Here is a 21151-nt window from a genome sequence, read left to right on the forward strand (position 1 = left end):
AAAGGACACATTCATATGTCCAGATTCAAAATGAAGTAGGTCCCAAGATGATATTAAGCTTTTCAGGTCTCTTTTCGGGATGCAAATTTTCTTGGAGTACCGGTTCTGTATTGTTTCGTGTTTGATTCTTTATTATGACATAATGCCAAATGTGACAGAAGATGAAAATGTGCACTTAAAATCCAGTGAACAGTTGAAACTACCTAATAGCATGGAATGAAACACTTCATTTCTTATAAAGTGACTGCATCTGCAGAAACAATAAATAAAAGCCACATCTATTTAGCAAATTGACAAAAATAATTTTACTGTTGTGCGAGGCAATTAATTCTTGACTTCTAAATATGTGGAAATAAAATAAAAATCAGAAAACTGAAACTAATAACATATTTTAGCCTTCCGTAATTATGTGAATGTATTTTAATTCACTTGATAGCTCGTAGCCACAGAAATCTTTTTTGTTTTCATTAGACGTGTGAATTGTAAATGACGAGGAAACAGCAAAATCACTAAACGTAAACAGGGGTCATTACCCCCCTCTGGCAGCTTCGGTGTGCCAGAAAAATTTTTCTGTGTAGCGTGACTGCTTCTTGCTACTGCTGCAGAAACACTTCATTCAAGTAGTCACAAGCGGGATAGCAGCCACAGACTTCAGCACCACAAATTATTTAAAAAAATCACTCACTGTTCTAAGTAGTCTGCCTCCTCAAAACGCCAAGGTGAACGTGCTACACGTTTCAGTTGGTTACGTGCACGTGTGGTCTGTTTAAGTTGAGTATAAGCCCTTGCTAGTCCCAGAGCAAGACCAGCATGATCACGATGTATTTCTTGACTGGCCAGAGCAGTCAAATCCTGTAATGCAAGTTCGATGTTGGTCTGCCACAAAAGGGAAAAACAAGGTTCAATTAATTTTATGAATTATTATATTTTCTCATTATATTATTTTCACAAACAAAAATTGAAAGAACTTACATTTCACTATAAAATAATTATCAGTCATCAGATTCATCTCAAAATCCATGTCAAATAATTAAATAATACACACTTTCTGGTCCGAGATAAGCAAATCATTAATGGAAAATGATGTGATATTGCCGGTAATATTAGCAATAAGATGCAGTTCCAGTATCCCTCGTAAGCCTAACTGTCTGATGTTTATATGTACAATCATATTTCACTTCTGAGTGATGGGGAACGTCCCAGTAACTGAGTCGAGATGTCTGATAGTGAATATAATTTATCCACAAAGCATGATACATCAACATGTCTACATCATATGATGACTCAGAATGGACTGCTGTCTTTGACTCGCCCACAGACATTCCTCTGCTCTCTGGCTAGTGATGCTTGTCACTATTGATATCTCCACAGAGCCCTACATCCCCCTCACGGTACAGAGATATGAATGGCGCTGTCATCTGGGTACATCAGCATTGATAGGTGTGCGTGACCAGCTGTGTCATGGCTGGCTGCAACACAAGACACGCCTGACCATTTCTCGCAGTCATCTTGTGTGTGTGTGTGTGTGTGTGTGTGTGTGTGTGTGTGTGTGTGTGTGTGTGTGTGTGGCACTAATGCTGTACAGCTGGAAGGGTAGCAGGTGGTAGGGAAGGCGGCTGGTGTGGCCACATTGGGCCTCTGGCAGTCCAGTTGGGAACAAAGGGAGCAGTGGCAGTGGGCATCATCTCTGCGGCAGGATCGGCCCTAGTAAGGAGGCAATTGCCATCTGTTGAATGGTAGGATGAGATGGGGGCATAGTCTATGTCATTGGGTAGCGAGTACATGTGGTCATGCCATCGGGTGCATGCACTGTCCTGTGTCTGAGTTGAAGTCTTAGGATAAGCCTAATGATAACAGAGTATGCTGCACTGAGGCTGCCCGCATATGCACTGGGGAAAGGCCAGTCATTGGAGTCATTTTTCATGGCATTTGGGATGATGTTCCCCTGGAGAACACAAGCTGGTGTCTAGTGGTTCATTAAAACAGTTTCTGGTTTGCCATTAATCAAAAAGTCAAGCATGTGTGCCTCTCTTATGAACTTTGAAAGGTCCTGTGTATGGTGCTGCAGCACGAGCTGCACAGTTTTATACCATAAGCATGATGTGTTCACAATGTGAGAGCACTCAGTGTATGAAGACCTTGGGCACTCAGTGCAGAGCGGGGGATACCTGCAGGCCCTCCCTGAAGATGGTTCAGATGCCAAGTAGTAACCATGGTAATGCCTCAGCCCACATCTTGATGTCCAGGGCGGCTTTGAGCCGCAGTGCAGCTGCATTTGATTCCACAGATATTACACAGTGCGCCTAACAGCGTCAACTCAGACTGGCAGTCTTGGTCTGTAGTTATCATGTCTGGCATGCCAAAATGCACTATTCATGTTTCTACAAAGACATAGGCGATGGATTCTGCCCTGGTGTCCTTGAGGGTGGCCGCTTCCACCCATTAGGATGCATACCTGCATCCAGGTACGGCAGTCACACTTCATGTTGGGCCACATAAAGCATTCAGTAGTGAAGCAGACTGTGGGTCTAACACCTTTGTGGGACAAGCTGTGGAGTTGGTCAAAAATTGTGCACTACATTGTTTGTGGCACCAACAGCTGGATCCTGTAACTCGCTGCACATCAATTCTCCGATGCTCATATCATTTCACTAATCAGTGACTTATCTTCTCATAATTGGATTGGATGGAGATGACACTGACTTGTGATATGTAGTTGCTGACACGATAGTCAGCCCTGTATAGGTCGTTGATATCCATAGTATACTGGGAGATAAGGTCCACATGTTGGTAGCTTTAGAGCTGATATCCTCCAAGGGATGTCATTTGACTTCGGAAGTGGTTTATGATCAGAAAACACTATAACATGTCACCTTTCAGTACCTTCACAGAAGTACCTCATCACCTCATAAACAACAATAAGTTCACAGTCAAAGGCCAATCATTTGAATTGAGAGGATATAAGTTTCTGTGAGAAGAACTGAAAGGGCTTCAGCTGTTGTACTACAGCATCAACTGCAGGGTCACTACATGTCTCATGTCTGTGTGTCTATAATGAGGTGGGCCAACATGATGATGTGTGCAGGCAATCCTTAATAAGTTTGAATGCATCCTTCATCTTTGAAGTCCAATCAGTCTTCCTCATCCCTTGGTTGTTAGATCCTGCCAGAACATCAGTGAACAGCACTTGTAAAATCACTGCTTGTGGCAGGTGACACTGGCAAAAGTTCAAAATTTCTAAGAATCGACAGAAATCATGATAATTCTAGGGGGAGGTGAAACTGTGTTACTATGTTGGCTCAGTCCAAGGTCAGTCTGTTCCCTGTAGCATAACTATGTGCCCAAGAAAGGTAACTTCTGTCTTCAGTAACTGAAATTTGTCCTATTGATCACCACACCCCCATCTTTTAAGGCAGTGAGAATTTGTTCGAGGTTTCGGTTGTGGTTTATGGACAAAGCCGAAAAGATGAAAATGTCATCCAAATAGATGAAGGAGAGAATGAACCAGAAAAGCCAATGAAGTGCTGCCTGGTCTAAGCTGTATTCTTCAAAATCGCAGTTTTTGTGATACCATCTTTGTGCATGGGGATTTGAGGTAAGCATTTCTAGAGTCAGTTATACTGAATTCAGTTGTGCCTGCTACAAATGCATGACATCTTGTATAATGGGTACTGGGCAGCTGTCCTGCACTATACAGATGTTGAGATCTCTGTAGTCTCCACAGAATCTCAAAAATCCAGCTACTTTTTGATGCTAATTTGATCAGTGATGTCCATGAACTGCCGGACGGGCGAACTAGGCCTCTCTGTAACAGTTCGTGAATCACTGTCTTAGTAGCGCATAAGTTAGCTGGGGCCAGTGACGTACTGATGGCCCAGCAGGCCATTATGTATCCCACATACTTGCGCCTTTGTTCTAGTGTGAGTAGAGAGTGATGAGACATACATTTGAGGCATTGCATGTACCAGTTTTCTACCATTGTTTGTGCAAAATCATCAACCTGCTGCAATGTGTAGTGTCATGTGGGAATGGAGCTGTCACGGCAAATAGACCCAGGACCAAGTGGCCTATATCACGGTGCAGTGATGAAGCATGTTGTATGTCCAGAGAGGCAGGGAAGTGACGCAGGAAGTCGATTCCCACTATCAGTCCCATGACATCTATGATGTAAGAGGTCACTGGAAGCTGTTGATGAAGCGACAATTTTTAGGTGTGTGTGGTAGATCCACGCATTATATCTTTGAATTATTAGCCACATGAAGTAGTAGCACTGACATTGTTTTGAATGTCGATGTGCTCTCCAGGGGTACTGAGTTAACTTCGGATCCAGTGTTCATGAAACAGGGCTTTCTTGAGTTGAACTCTAAGACATACAGTCAGCCTTCCAGATATGCAGCCGAGGGGCAAGGGGAACAGGAATTGCACTTTTGAGTCACCTACAGTGACTGTCAGCAACTTGGTACAATGTAAGCAGGTGTGTGTACTGTGTCCGGCATCAGGAGTTTGGAAATGCACGTGGTGCATGGCAGTTACATACAGTGGCACCAAACTGTCAATGGTATGGCACCTGTGGCCTTGTTAACAGCTAGTGATGACATAGTGTGTGGGCTACACACTGCACTTTTCGGGAGAGGGGTCAGTGACGTACTCTTCATGTGTAGTCATGGAGTATCACTGAGTTGGTTAACAGGGTGCCAAGCAATGGTTGCATGCTGTGCAATGTGGAATTATTCCCTTTGTCAATTTTCTTGTGGTGCAGTAGTACTGTAAACTTTTTATCTGCCAGTGCCAGCCATTTTTCCAAGCAGTCAGCTATGTTGTAGCTGAGGTGAAAATGTAACAATCCAGAGCAGGGCTTCCCAACGTGTGGTCTGCAGACCCCTTTGGGGTCCGCCGGCTCTTTCTAGGGGGTCCGCGGCCACCTTTCACAAAATCGTGTAAAATTATGAGTAAAATTATTGAATAAAGATGTGAAAATCAAATTCATCACTATTTTCTTTTTTCGTGTGAAAAACATGTTTATTTTTACCTCAGGTTGTATTCCCAAGCAGCCTTTGCGGTTCTTAAGTGAGAACGCATACACAGTTTACTGCCGGAGAATGCGGCTTCTCTGATCGACTGTTTCGCGGCAATACGGGGGTCGTTTGTGCCCCGGCTCACGGCGCTAGATGAGCTGAAACCTTTTACACATGCGCGGAGTGAGCTTTATCAGTGAACAGTTTGGACATGAAGTTGATTGCTCTTGGAGGAAGGCAGCTCCAACGTGTGAAATGTCAATTACAAAGTAATTTCAATTAGGCTATAGTGTGTTGAAAAAAGGGAGTAAATCCACTAGCAAGTGTCTGGATACAGTGGGAATTCAAATTGGATCGTTAATTTCAAGTTGTTTTCATTCATCTCTAAACCAAAGACTATTTATACTTTTTTTTGGGGTGGTGGTGGGGGGGGGGTCATTTGGAACATGGCACTTGCATTAAGAAGCTTTCAGTTCCCATGGGTTTCGCTCTGAAAGTTAAAGTTACTGTGCTCTTGGCTGATTAGGGGTCCGCCATGGATTTTCGACTGAAGAAGGGGTCCACCAACTGAAAACGTTGGGAAGCCCTGATCCAGAGTATCCAAACCACAGTATCGAGCATGAGGTTAACATCAAGTGTAGCTCAGAGTTGTCACCAAAGCTGAGATGGCATTCTATCCCCAAATGTTCATCATAGATAGCCTGGTTTAATTGTCGTTCAGGTGCCCTTGAGAGTTAATGTAACAGTGTGGATTTGACAGCATCATATTTTTACTGGGTATGCAGTACAAATATGATGTCACTGATTAGGTTGGCTTATTCTGTCAGATGATGAATCAGGGTTAGAAATCAGGTGTCATCATCTGAAATGCCTAATGAACTCAATACACAGTTCACAGTGGTGAACCATAAAGGGGTTGTTCTGGTCAAAACAGGGGCAGTTTAGTAGAACGAAAAACCAGTCCAAAGTAGCAAATTTTACTTTTTTACTCATTCAATGACTAGTTTTTGGCCGAAATCCATTTTCAAACATAGTCAAAAATAGCCCTACCGAAGATGTGAAAACCACGCTAAAAACGTGCAAAGAACAGCCACAGCACATACAGATAACAGTTATCTGTATGTGTTGTAACTGTTCGTTGTTGTTCGTTGCAGATACACAGCTACTCCAGCATGCTGGAAGTTTGTAAGTGGCAGTTTAGGCTGGGAGCTGGGTCTTTGAGGCATGTAGTGGCCATGATGTAGCTCGGTTAGGGTCAGCCAAGCTGGTATCGGTGACGAGAACGCTTACTGAGATTGCAGTACAGTACAAAATGCAGCACTCGAGTTGTCATAGTACCCAACCAAGGTGGGCAAATGCCTGGTCACAACACATGGCACAGCCACTGCAGTTGACTCAGGAAGCATATCACAGTTTGAAATGAATTCTACTTGCTGATTTTGTGCACACCATTGTGTATTTTGAACATATCACTATGTCTATAACATATCATGACTCAGAATGCACTGCTGTTGTTGAATTGCCCACAGATACTCTCTGCTCTCTGGCCAACAATGTGTGTCACTATCAATATCCCACAAGCACATGTGCTACCACCATGATATTTGTATAAGTTACCAGCGATTACAAACAATGGAAAATCCAGGATGAAATGTAACAATATCAGAGAAGGAAAGTTGCTACTCAGCATATAGCGGAGATGCCGAGTCGCAAGCGCTATATGGTGAGTAGCAACTTTCCTTCTCTGGTATTGTTACCAGTGATTACAGCATATATTCCTTAATAATCCATATTTCATCTACACAATAACTACAATCTGTTTTTTCAGGTCTTCAAAATGTATAATCCTTACATTTTCTTAATCTGTTTGACACTTACATCATGTTGGTTGCCTACATGCACGTTTAGGTGTCACATGCACATTTGACACTGTTTTTCTTCCATTATGTTTTGGCCTTTTTGTCTGCTCTTGCCCTTTTTCCATTTTAGTTAAAAAAATGGTTCAAAAGGCTCTGAGCACGATGGGACTTAACTTCTGAGGTCATCAGTCCCCTAGAACTTAGAACTATTTAAACCTAACGAACCTAAGGACATCACACACATCCATGCCCGAGGCAGGATTCGAACCTGTGACTGTAACGGTCGCGCGGCTCCAGACTGTAGCGCCTAGAACTGCTCGGCCACTCCGACTGGCTTTTAGTTCAATTTCCAGTCACTCCCTCCCTACCCCTGACTTTCTGATTGTCTTCCCTACTGATTTTATATCTGTTTCTGCTATCTCAGTAATAATTAATCTCCATTTGGCATTACAGTCTCTGTTGAATCCAAAATTGTGGACAACTTTCTCTCTGAGTCTCTATGGCACCACATTTGTTCCAATCCTGTCCTCTGCTTTGCCTGTGAAAGCCATTATTGGTTCCAAAAGATAGCATTTCTGTAACTTCTAGTTTGGGGGGTTGGGTTGTTTGGGGGAAGAGACCAAACAGCGAGGTCATCGGTCTCATCGGATTAGGGAAGGATGGGGAAGGAACTCGGCCGTGCCCTTTCAAAGGAACCATCCCAGCATTTGCCTGGAGCGATGTAGGGAAATTACGGAAAACCTAAATCAGGATGGCTAGACGTGGGATTGAACTGCAGTCCTCCCGAATGCGAGTCCAGTGTGTACTAGTTTGAACTTGTGTTTGGTACTACCAGTAAGTATAAGTTTTTCTATTTATTTTTTACTGTAGTAACATTTCAGAATCAACTAGATGTAACATTGGCAGCTTGTGTGTCCAACATATAAGATGTGTAAATGTATATTGTCAATGACTATGATGAGTGGGCATTATATTGTCAGTAACTATAGTAAGTAGGCATAGTGTGCCATTTTGTATTAAATGACATCTTCATAAAAACCACACACGTGCACCAACATTTAATTTATCAACTTTTGGAAATGTTTCCCGATAAATCTATTATTAGGTGCTGATAAATAAAGCATTGGTGCACCTATTTGGGTTTGTGAAGCTTAGGTCATCCACGAAATATTTGTTGGCTAGATAGGAAAGACTTTGATGTAGAGTGTGTGTCACCAATGATGAAGAGAGAGAAAGAATGGGGTCCAACCCAGTACCAGCAAACAGCCTAGTCTTCTATAACAGTACCACAAAATCAGTTGAGTTTAACATTTTTCTTGATAAATAGATCACCATTGAAAGTATTCTATCTTGTACTTAAAAGGATACAATGCACGATTTAGGATTTTACAACATTATCACAGATTATAATAATCAGGAATTTTTTGCCATCAGCTGTACCCCTTCTTGCCAAATACTAATAATGAAAACCACCAGGATATGAAATGGCTGCCTTCAGACTTGATGACAATGACATATTGTTGTGGGCACATGACAGAAAATTCTTTAGTGCTCATGGTAAAATTTCATGAGATGAGGATGGTTTAAGGATGCAAAATGATTACAACTGTAACCACAAGACTAACAGAGAAAAAGGCCTAAGAGTGCAAATGCTCGCACCCACACCCATGCTCCCCTCACCCATACACACACACAAAAATGACAAAAAACATGTACATTAGAATGAAAACATGCAATAAAAAGAAAAGGCATGAGAAAGAAGTAAAATAATACAGCACATAGCTGTAGCTGGCCGACTGCTGAAACTAAAGGATGACCAGCCCATTCTGCAACACTCTCAAATTTCTGGCCTAAAAGTTTAGCTGAAGTCCAGAGACTTCAAAAGTCTAAGACATTCAACAGACTGGTCTCTTAGGGTGCAGATACCCATTGAAATTCGCTCCTGCCCTCTTATTCACATTACAAAATGCATTCAGTACAAAATGTGGTACACAGTGATTTGCACATCACAGGCATCAGAGACTGTGGGAGCCTCTTGCCAGAATAGAAAACCATGTATTAGGGGAGAGTGCCCAATTCAGAGGCTTATCAGGATTGCTATCCTGCCTGAGTGACTAACATGATACACCATGGCCAGACAGTTGGCTTCACCAACCACAGCTTATTATCCTCTACTGCCAGCCACTCCTCCCACCACACTGTATGGATCTCTGACAATGACAACCTGTAGGGGAATGGCGCATTCTGTCCCATCGGATTCCCTACACATTTCCTTGGCTACTTAATCTGCCCAAATTACCAAGTGTCCTGGTACTCAGCAGAACAATACCTGCTGCCCTTCAAGGAAGGGTCCTGCATTAGCTGGACCAGTTTCTCTGATGGGTTGATGTGATGCAATGATTGCAAGGCATCAAGGAAATCGGAGCAGATGAGAAATTGCTTGCTCTGAAGACATCTCATCCACTCGAGTGCCTTTATGGTAAATACAGTGTATTCATGAGGAAGACAAACCCTGAAGACACAGTTGGGTAACACTACTGAACAGTCAAGACAGTCCTCTTGTTTGGAACCATCAGTCTACACAACTCTAAACCTGTAATGCCTACATAAAACGTTAAAACAGAGACTGAAACGTAAAATCTGTAGTGCAGTGTTTATTATAATTCATTAAGCTAAAATAATTCTGGGCCTCTGAGCCAAGGCGGAGACCCCATCTCTAAAAGGTAATCCTTTGCATGAATCCAACAGGGTCTCGCCACTAATTGCCGCTTATGAAAAAGCATTTCCATTGGGGGCCAAACTTTAGTATGATATGCAGGTGTGAACGATGTGGACACCGTTTTATAAACCTTTTGCACCATGCGAAGTAGCAGTTCACTTGCCCCATTTCATAAGTTTGTTTTGGGTCTGGTTCTAGGGCGCGTCCCAGTGCTACGCGAAACTTACGGACTTTGAACATGGTCAGGCGACTGAATAGCATTTATGTCATACATCTGTATGCAAGATTTCCACACTCACAAACATGCCTAAGTCCACTGTTTACGATGCGATAGTGCAAGTGTAAACGTGAAAGAACACATACAGCACCACAAAAGCGTACAGGCCGACCTCATCTGTTGACTGACAGAGGCCACTGATAGTTGAAGAGGGTTGTAATGTGTAATAGGCAGACATCTATCCAGACCATTACACAGCAATTCCAAGTTCAGGATCCACTGCAAGTACTATGACAGTTACGTAGGAGGTGAGAAAACTTGGATTTCTGGTCACATGCTGGAGGTGGCACTTTAACTTGACTAACGAAAAATAAGCACGTTTTCATATTCGGAATTTTTTTCTTGACAATTTTCATATTTTTTGCCCTTATTGCTGGGGAACACTAGTAGTCTTCTGTCACTAGCTGTAGATATTTCAATTAAATTTGTGATTTAAAGTCATAACTTCTGTGAGTTCTGAACTCACAGTATTAATTTCGTTATGCAAATTCCCGTTACTAAATGCGACTGACTTTTTGTCACTGCCAGTAGTTATGTTACGGATTTTGTATACTTCACTGTTCAATTCGTTCACTAGATCAGTATGCCATTAACCATTATACTCATCGATTTTTGTCCTTCTTGCTTGTATTATTGATTTTAATGATCTCATCATTTTGCGCCTTTGTTTTCTCTAGAGCTTTACTAACAAGTTCAATTATTTGCTTGCATTTTTTTGTCAATGTGGGTCCAAAATTCTTGGGTTTCCGTTTCGATTTCTTCGCGTTTGACTTTACATCCCTCTCTGAGCTGATCATGTTTTTCATCGAACATCTCAGTAAGCTCGGATCACAAATTATTGACAGTTTCTGTTAACGTGTTCAATTTAGTTTTGATTTTCTCCTGAATTTGTTTGTTTTCCTCACACATTTCTTTGTTTTCCTCCCGAACAGATTGTAATTGCCTTTGCGATTCTTTCATTTTGTCGTCCATCATTAAATCCATTACGTCTAATACCTGAGTAGAGATGTTATTACTAACAGTAGTGGTCCCCTTTTGTTGAGTAGCCAATGGCATTGAACTGAGCTTGGGCAGATGTTTTGAATAAGCATCAAGTTAAAGAGAGATGCAAGCTGCGATCTTCCTGCCCATTGAACATATCCTAGGTGGGCAGTTATCACAAAAGGATTTGGCAATCTCCATCAAGCATACTTAAATGACATGACTGCATATTCAAAATGGAATTTTGGCTATAAATATTTATTAACAGTGGTTGATGTTTATTCCAAATAAGCATGGGTTGCTGCTCTGAAGACTAAAGGCGGTGATGCAGTTGCAAACGCGCTTTAAAAAATTTACACAGTAAGCAGGCGGGTTCCAGTACACTTACAAACTGATCTTGGGAAATAATTCTACAATACTAGTCTCAAAAAGTTAATGAAACATCTCAGAATTAATCATTAGTCCACTTTTTCAAATATAAAAGCTTCTGTAGTTGAACATTTCAGCAGAACTCTCGAGAGTCTTATGTTCAGAAAATTTACTGCTCAGGGCTCCTACAAATTGACGAATACTGTACAAGGATTCGTAAAGCAATATAATCACACGAAACACAGGACAATTAAAATGCAGCCAGTGGAGGTGTATAATGAAATCAAAATGATCGATCCACGTCCTTCGAAACTTAAAACTGGCGATTATGTCAGTATTAGCAAACAGAAGGCAGTCTTCGGCAAAGGATACACTGCAAACTGGTCAACAGAAATTTTCAGAATACGTAAAGTGCAGTTTCTCAGATGCAGATATTGGTGGTACGTCTTCCATTTCCAAAATTTGCGAGCTCACAGGCGAGCTCTTACCTGCTACCTTTTTGGTTTAGTTCCCATTACTGCAAGGGGTGAGGAATCTCGGCCGCTACATTTCACTCCAGTTCTCCGTGCCACTGCCACTCTTCTGGTAAAGTCGAAGGACAGCGACAGACTTGATTAATAGTGGTACACAGGACGTGGTACACAGGACGTGATACACAGAACGAACTATCTCCATGGTACTTAAACCAAACTTTGTTAGTGGTTGACCGACCGACCTATTTCCATGGTACACAAATCGAACTAACCTACTTGCAAAACACACTGGAAAAACGACACACACAAGGTGTTTTTTCCACCTCAACCAGCCTAAACCGACCCTTTTAATACTTGAACTAATAATTCATAAGAAAGGGAAGTTCACAACATTCCCATATTAAATTATGCAAATTTTAACCTCTTGTACACAAACACAGAGAAAACTGTAATTGTAAACATTGTGTGTGTGTGTGTGTGTGTGTGTGTGTGTGTGTGTGTGTGTGTGTGTGTGCGTGTGTGTTTGTCCGTCCTTTAAAGACCTTTAAAGAAACAAATCAAAGTATATTTGATCACAAAGTGAACTGTAATTGTAAACAGGGTACGGTCCCGTAGCATACGCGTAATCGCTGCGTATATACGTCTTCAAAGTGTTCCAGAATGAACATAGACATACTACTGCCAAATGACGCCTTGCTTGGTGTAAGGAGCATAAACACTGGATGATTGAACAGTGGAAAACGTTGTGTGGAGTGACGAATCACAGTACACAATGTGACAATCCGATGGCAGGGTGTGAGTATGGTGAATGCCCAGTGAATGTCATCTGCCAGTATGTGTAGTGCCAACAGTAAAATTTGGAGGTGGTGGTGTTATGGTGTGGTCATGTTTTTTCATGGAGGGGGCTTGCATCCCTTGTTGCTTTGCATGGCACTATCACAGCACAGGCCTACATTGATGTTTTAGGCACCTTCTTGCTTCCTACTGTTGAAGAGCAATTCTGGGATGGTGATTGTATCTTTCAACATGATCGAGCACCTGTTCGTAATTCACGGCCTGTGGCAGAGTGGTTACATGACAATAACATCCCTGTAATGGACTGGCCTGCACAGAGTCCTGACCTGAATCCTATAGAACACCTTTGGGATGTTTCAGAACGCCGACTCCGTACCAGGCCTCACCGACCGGCATCAGTACTCTCCTCAGTGCAGCACTCTGTGAAGATGGGCTGTAATTCCCCGAGAAACCTTCCAGCACCCGATTGAACGTATGCCTGCAACAGTGGAAGCTGACATCAAGGCTAAGGGTGGACCAACACCATACTGAATTCCAGCATTACCGATGGAGGGTGCCACAAACTTGTAAGTCATTTTCAGCCAGGTGTCCGGATACTTTTGATCACATAATAGTGTATTTCAAAATACCATGCGTAAAAAAAGCCTCAGGTTCTACTGATGCTAGAAAGGTAGAATCAAGTGGGTTTGGATAGCCTTGCAATAGGAACCATTTGTATACTCAAAAGAAGTGTCATCTTAGTGTCACTATCCTAGATTACAGGGTCAGGTATGGGTACTACACACTTCCTCCTGCTTAGGCAAATGGAGTAAATCAGTCAGCTTTTTGCACTTGATGTGGTCTGCAGTGGATCTCAAGGGGCTTTTGGAGGTGCCATTAGTTCATGGGTAGTACCTCAGAAAAGCACCACAAAAAAGTTTTTTTTTCCTTATCAAAACCAAGCTGTGGATTAGAAGATGGCTATCTGATATTTAGAAACACCCCAAAGACAAGGTTTTTGGGTACCAAAACCAAGCTGCATATTCCAAGATGGTTATGCATGGCAAATAAGTGCAATTTTCATAATATATTCCTAAGATTCTAATCTCAAACAAACTTAAAAATTTTCTTGACACCCTTAGCGATTTCCAGGTTACATTGGTTGAAAGTTACTGTACCTGTACATGTAAAACATGCACATAAAATCCCATGCACGGAGAAAAGATATTTTATAAAGTGATGTAGCACTGAGAGATACGCTGTGAAGTGTCTTCATTATCATCAAAAGGGTTATGGGAACCCCAAGTTATAGTACTGAAGCACGAGCAAAATTTTTATGCATGTAAAATCCATTTTGAGGCATAAAATTAGATTTTTTGTTATTCCAATCAAAATTTTATTGACCCACCAAGTTCTTATCACATGAGCGACATGTCCTTGATTGGCAAGGAAAATAACGAAACCAGAAGAAAAATGCTCCTATCAGAGCACAAAAAATGCAAATATACTCCTGCTGAAAAGACTCTGAAAAGTGAGCTATCAGCTACCTCATTTTACACTGAAGCACCAAGAAACTGGCAAAGGCATGTGTATTCACATACACAGATATATAAACAGGTAGAATATTGTGCTGTGGTCGGCAACACCTGTATAAACAAGTGTATGGCGCAGTTGTTAGATCAGTTACTGCTGCTACAATGGCACATTATCAAGACTTAAGTGAGTTTGAACATGGTTTTACAGTCAGCGCATGAGCGATGGAATACTACATCTCCAAGGTACCAATAAAGTGGGGATTTTCCCCCAACTACCAATTTACGAGTATACCGTGAATATCAGGAATACTGTAAAACAACAAATCTCCAACTCGCTGCTGCTGAAAAAAGGTCCTACAAGAATGGGACCAACAACGACTGAAGATAATCGTTCAATGCGACAGATGTGCAACCCTTCCGCAAATTGCTGCAGATTTCAATGTTGGGCCATCAATAAGTTTCAGGGTGCAAACCATTCAAAGAAACATTATCGATATGGGCTTTCGGAGCTGAGGGCCCACTCTCATACCCTTGATGACTGCATGATACAAAGCTTTATACTTGATTGGAAACACGTTGCCTGGTCGGACAAGTCTCATTTGAAATTATATCGAGAGAATGGACGTGTACGGGCATGGAGACAACCTCATGAATCCATGGACCCTGCATATCAGCATGGGACTGCTCAAGCTGATGGAGGCTCTGTAATGGTGTGGGGCGTTTGCAATTGGAGTGATATGGGACCCTTGATACGTCTAGATATGGCTCTGACAGGTGACACGTACCTAAGCATCCTGTCTGATCACCTGCATCCATTCCTGTCCATTGTGCATTCCAACGGACTTGGGCAATTCCAACAGGACAATGCGACACCCCACATGTCCAGAATTGCTACAAAGTGGCTCCAGGAACACTCTTCTGAGTTTAAACACTTCTGCTGGCCCCAGACAGGAACATTATTGAGCATATTCAGGATGCCTTGCAAGGTGCTGTTCAGAAGAGATCCCCACCCCCTCATACTCTTACGGATTTATGGACAGCCCTGTATGATTCATGGTGTCAGTTCCCTCCAGCACTACTTCCGACATAAGTCGAGTCCATGACACATCGTGCTGCGGAAATTCTGCATGCTCGCTGGGGCCCTACACAATTTAGGCAGGTGTACCAGTTTCTTTGGCTCTTCAGTATACTTTTCTCAGTGCCTTTAAAAATTTTCCCAAAAATTTTGGCATGTGAACACAAACACATTTTTTATGCTGAGAGAGAACACAAACACATTTTTTATGCTGAGAGAGAAGGAAACAGTGGCAGTAGGAAAGAGACAAAAAAATAATGAATACTGGAAGATATCAATATTATGAAAAGGATATTTGCTGCTCACCATGCAGCGGAGATGCTGAGTCGCAGATAGGCACAACAAAAAGACTGTCAGAGAGTGAGCTTTCAGCCAAAAAGGCCTACAGCAGGATTTTAGCGAGTAAAGAAATTAGCTGGTCTTGCATAAGGTATTAGATAAGCTAATTCCATTTGACATCACTCTGCGATCATAATCCTAAGAATTTTGTTTCCATACTGTTAACAAATAGTTCATCATTGACTGAGTACTGCAAAATTTTAGTGCCGCCTGCGAGGAATTCATTAATAAATTTCACTGAGGAACCATGACTTCCTAATGTCTGCATATTTACATCAAATTTCTTACTGTAACAGTAACACTAAATAAGTTGTGTCTTATCTTTAATTTCTTGGCTATTTAAAAAATCTGTTACCAGTCTACAAAATATTTTCGTCTTATTTTTTACTCACATATTCTCGAAAACAGAATTTATGTTATTTACTATTTAATTAATTTGCCCCAGGTCATAGCATGTTTAATGAAGAGATGATTAAAAATATTTAATAATTTAACATTCTTATCAAGAAATACCTTTTGCTGAGAGGCCAAGAGAATGAAATTTCCAAGTAGTCTATGGCTAAGAGCTTCTTCACTGCCACCTGCACCACTAGGTCTTGGTTTCAGTTCTGCTAATAACCTATAACACAATACATGCAAAGGTGATTTATGCTACAACACTTCAAACAGCAGAGAATGCTTTTTTGGATATGTGGGATACTTAAATCTGTAAAAATTGATACACAAAAGACACTTGATATCTGATTGACATCAGGAACTCTCATACCTCTTGTTTATAAATGAACCAAAACACACTTATGCTTTAATAACTGAAAATGTAAAACGCTGTGTCACAAGCAAACAAAATAAGTGAGCAGTGACATTAATGCTTAATAAACGAATGAATGAATGAATATGCATATTTCAAATCAACATGAATAAAAAATTGTAAGAGCTGTAAGGAGACACACGCTGCTGAGCACAACATGCTCAGTTTCGATGGCTGCATCACAACCTGTGCTATCTCAATCCTTCCCCCTCCCAACATCAGTTTCTCTAAACTACACTAACGGGAGTTGTCCTTTGTTACCTTTGCCCCTAAATTATTTTATCAGGACTTTCTTTTATCATATTAATAATCAATATGTGAAAAAGAGATGATTCACTGTAGCAAGGTTAACAGATCTGAAATAGCTTCATTTCTGTTGCTAGATTTGTTTGTTAATGCATTAGATGTGCTTTTCGATGCAATAGATCCACAGTGAGGAGATTGTCCAGGCCATAAAACATGCCAGAAAACAGGAATATGAAATAAATATTTACAAAGGTAAACAGATATGCTAGTGTACCATCCACAAACAGGTGTGGAATCAGTCAAACTATCTTACACATGTTTTCATTTGAAAGGTAGTAACAAACATGTCACAAAACATGTACATGTTCATACACCGATGTGCATATGATAATTTGTAGGCTATTGTAGCCATGCATCATGAAACAGAAAAATCATTTCCAACACATAATTACAATGATTGCATTACTGCTCTGAATTTGTAGGGAAGTCAGATTGTACATAATACTGGACACCTTCTGGAGCAGAGTATGTGACTTTAAATCTTTGTGAAGGTTATTTTTATTTCTAGTATTGATTCTATGAACTGAGCTGTTGGTTCAAGAAAAGGCATATTATTAATGACAAATTTCACTAAGGAATAAATTTACTGGAAAGCTGTAGTTAATATCCCTAGTTCCTTAAGAGGCCTCCGTGGGACATTCTTAAGACCACACTACAAATAATTCTTATACATTTTTTTGGACTAAAAACTTTAGTTCTGCTGGATGAATTTGAAAAAAAAGTTCGTATTACATTATGGAATGAAAGTACACAAAGAATGCTAACTTTTTTAGTTTTGTCACCTATGTACACAACATTCGCATTGTGTGTAGATGTTTGTTTAGGCACTTCAACAGTTCTGTGGTATGGTCTTCCCAGTTGAATATATTGTCAAGTTGTAATCCCAAGAATTTCACAGTGTCAACTTCTATCTGTCTGTCATCATATTTTATGCATACATCGGCAGAAAACTTCTTACAGTTCTAAGCTGCGTATAGTGCATTTTTTCAAAGTTTAGTGACTAAAAATTGGCTAGGAATCATTTATTAATGTCCATGAATATTTCATTAACCAATATTTCTAAGAGTATACTTGATTTGCTATTTACTGCAATGTTTGTTTCATCTGCAGACAAAACAAAACTTGGTCTCTGTTAATGTACCTGATGAAAGGTCATTGATATTAGCAAAAAAATTCGGGTCCTTAGATGGAACCCTGTGAGACACCATGTGGAATTAGTCCCCAATTGGACAATGACTAATTTAGTCAATTATTAGTTAACAGAGGAGCAGTTGCAGACAATACTGATAAAATATTAAGTTTTGGGCAAAGTCCTTCTTCTGAAGAAAAAAAAAACACACACACACACACACACACACATATGCCCTCACACAAGCACAACTCATACACACAAGGCGACTGTCTTTGGCTCCAGTGTCCAGAGAAAGTGGCCACGAGTATGTGAGTTGTGCTTGTGAGAATATGGATGTGTTTCCTATTCCAGAAGGACTTTGTCTGGAAGCTTAATATTTTACCAGTCTTTTTCAATATGCCTGTCTGTGACTCAATGCCTCCTCTATGTGGTGAGTAACAATCTATCCTTTACATACTGTTGTTATTCCATCCAGGACTTTCCACTGTGCCATAAACAAATATTATTTATATGGCTGCATACTGGCCATTTACAGATTTTTTCTTTCTTCTTTTAATGACTAAATATCATTATTCAAGAATTCCTCTATGATATAGGAGCTGTTAAGAAGAAAGTTCTTTAATCTACATTTGAAAACACTTCTGCAATCCAGTAGAAAAGCTTTCTTGTCACACCATAATATTCTTAATCACTTAATAGGATATTGTGATTTACACAGTCAATCACAAAATATACCAGAAGCCTGTAATTTATTGTCTAATGAATTAAGTACATTCTGACTGTATGAGTAGATAGTCTTCTCAATATTGGAACCACTTATAAATCCAAACTGTGACTGTGACAATGTATTATTTGTTGTCAGTAGGTTAAGAAACCGTTTACATATTACCTTTTCTGAAATTTTTAATAAGGCTGGCAAAAGTGGGGAACAGAAATTAGTTGGTATTTTCTTATTTCCTTTCCTAAACAACTTCAGCATATTCTAACCATTCAGGAAACGTTCCACTGATAAATGATTAGTTATGCAGATAACTTAATATGTTGCTAAGCTCAGAAGCACACTTGTTAATTAACCTCACTGGTGTGAATCTTTTTTATTTAAAAGATTTTTAAGGTGGACATTACTTCTACTGGTGCAGTGAGGGTCAGATTCATATTGCAGAAGGTATTTGTATTGACTAGTCTCAGATATTTCATGGCAGCATCAACTGAACCTGACAACCCCATCTTTTCAGCAACAGTTACTCTTGATGCTATCTACACCCTTTCATCTCTTGTTCTACAGTCACTATACTCCATATTGTTTTTATTTTGTTATCTGATGTGATTTATCTTTTTCTTGTAATGAATTTGCTTTGATATCTGTTTACTGTCTAATATTTTGCAATATATCTTGTAATGAGCTATAACATCAACATCAGAGCTGTTTGTGACTAACAGGTACAGTTTTCTTGCTCGTTTAAAGATACCTTCATTCCTTGAGTAATCCTTGGCTTCTCTGGGGGCAAAACAGTTTTCAAATAAGGCAAGGACATTACTAATGAAAGTGTTGTATTTTTCATTCATGCCATGTGAACTGTGTACATCACTCTGGTTCATGCCTTTGGGAAGTGTCCTAAAATGATAAAATTTCTGGCTTTCTGGCTACCCTCTTAGTAGATTTTATATCCTTTCACTATTACAGGTGGACAAGGAAAACAAAATTCCCAGATTTTTTCCGATTTTCCTGACTAAAAGTACACTTTCTCCTGGGTGAAAACACACTTTTTCTGTGTTAAGTGACAGTATATTTTCCCTCAAAACTTATCAATCTTTTGAATGGTTATGGTTTTATACATGGGTGTAGAATTTCCCGGCACTTTAGAAAATGAAACTCAGGGAAAAAAACATGTTTTGGAAAGATCTTTGATGTGAAGCAACACATACCCTGCATATTTTAGTATTATGAAAGTATAAATTCTAATTCCATCAAAAACTGCATGTTACTATCTCAAGCATTGAAATCGAGATTGCGATGCGCTTTTGTAAGGCAGTCATAGCTCATGTCATGTGATCTCGCCAGCCGATGACAGTGGATATTCAGATGTAGTCAGCCAATTAGCGACATCACTGTTAAGTAGTGCGAACACACAAACAAGAAAAGTTAGTGGTTTAAATTGATATACATAGTATTACTACAAGATAAGCAAAGCTTTCATGTATAATGTTGGTCTCTAAGGTTAATAAGCTGCAAGAGGAGCTAAGCTTCCACATATAATGTTAATCTTTTTGCACGTGTTACACTTCAAGATATATCACACAAATGTGCCAGTAAAATTTTTAATAACGAGATAAATGTCTGATCTGCTGGGCTCAAAATTCTTCTAAATGGCTCGTCATCAAAGAGTTGATTTTTAAATGAGTGTCAAATATTGTGCGATTTAAGAAATTCATTGTACATTCTCACACATAGTTCAACTTGCATAAAAGGAAATTTACTTTGAAAGTAACACTTTTCCAATCAACATTCGCAATATTTTCCCACAATCTGTTAGAAATAGGTTCGTTTCAGTTGTTGCGTGAGAGTGCCAGATGACAGGCACCATTGCCCTTCGCAGCTACAATGACGGAGGAGGCCCACATGTTCTTAATTGTAAAACATTAAAAGATCTTACATTATGTCATAAAAGAAACAAGACATCAGAAAACACCCCAAGAGCATCGGAATGTGCACATTTAAACTGCGTACTTAAAGTTCACATTCATATGTCCAGATTCCTAATTAAGTAGTCCTTGACATGATATTATAAGCTTTTCAGTGTGTTTTTCGGGATGTAAATTTTCTTGGAGTACCAGTACTGTATTATCTCATGTTACACTGACTGCCTCAGAGGAAAAGATTAATAAAAGCCAAATTTCTTTAGCATACCGACAAAGAAAAGCTTCATTGTTCTGCAAGGGGATTAATACTTGACTGTCAGAAAGGTGGAAATAAAATGAAATATGAAACTAATAACATATTTTAGCCTTTTGTAATTATGTAAATGCATTTTAATTCACTTGATAGCTTCCAATCACAGAAATCCGTTTTGTTTTCATTAGACGTGAGAGCATTAAATGAAGAGGAAGCAGCAAGATCACTAAATAATGTAAACACGGGTCACATCGAGACTACCCACTTCCCTACTATAACTCAGACTGCTCTGTGCATCAGACCCGGATCTATGATATTTCTGAACCAGGACCCCCCACGAATCACTGAGATATGAGATCAAAAATTTTTAAAAAATCGAATTTTCAAAAATATGTTCATTTTGTAGCGCACATTTTTCTGGAGAATCTGATACATAAAACATATGTGTTCATGGAAATTTAAGACAATTGATCTTAAGTGTGCCAACGTGCAGTGCCATGCCTCTTCACACAGCATTCTTCTATTACACGTCAATTTATTTCGCTCTGTGGAATTGAAACATGTATATTTTGTAATGGATGCCATCAAACTATATT

At 40.0% G+C, this 21151-nt stretch overlaps 1 protein-coding gene across 3 annotated transcripts in view; it reads right to left on the reverse strand.

The window, feature by feature from the left end:
* Window positions 1–21151, reverse strand: part of LOC126092368 (tetratricopeptide repeat protein 21B-like) — a 257167-nt gene that overhangs the window by 13910 nt on the left and 222106 nt on the right. For all 3 annotated transcript variants that reach the window (XM_049907915.1, XM_049907916.1, XM_049907917.1), the window contains exons 17-18: window positions 15930–16035; window positions 686–876 (exon numbers count right to left, since the gene is read on the reverse strand). In XM_049907915.1, the coding sequence (XP_049763872.1) occupies window positions 686–876; window positions 15930–16035 (297 nt within the window). The remainder of the gene's footprint in view (window positions 1–685; window positions 877–15929; window positions 16036–21151) is intronic.

This window comes from Schistocerca cancellata, chromosome 7 (genome assembly GCF_023864275.1).
Source record: "Schistocerca cancellata isolate TAMUIC-IGC-003103 chromosome 7, iqSchCanc2.1, whole genome shotgun sequence".
Lineage (NCBI taxonomy): Eukaryota > Metazoa > Arthropoda > Insecta > Orthoptera > Acrididae > Schistocerca > Schistocerca cancellata.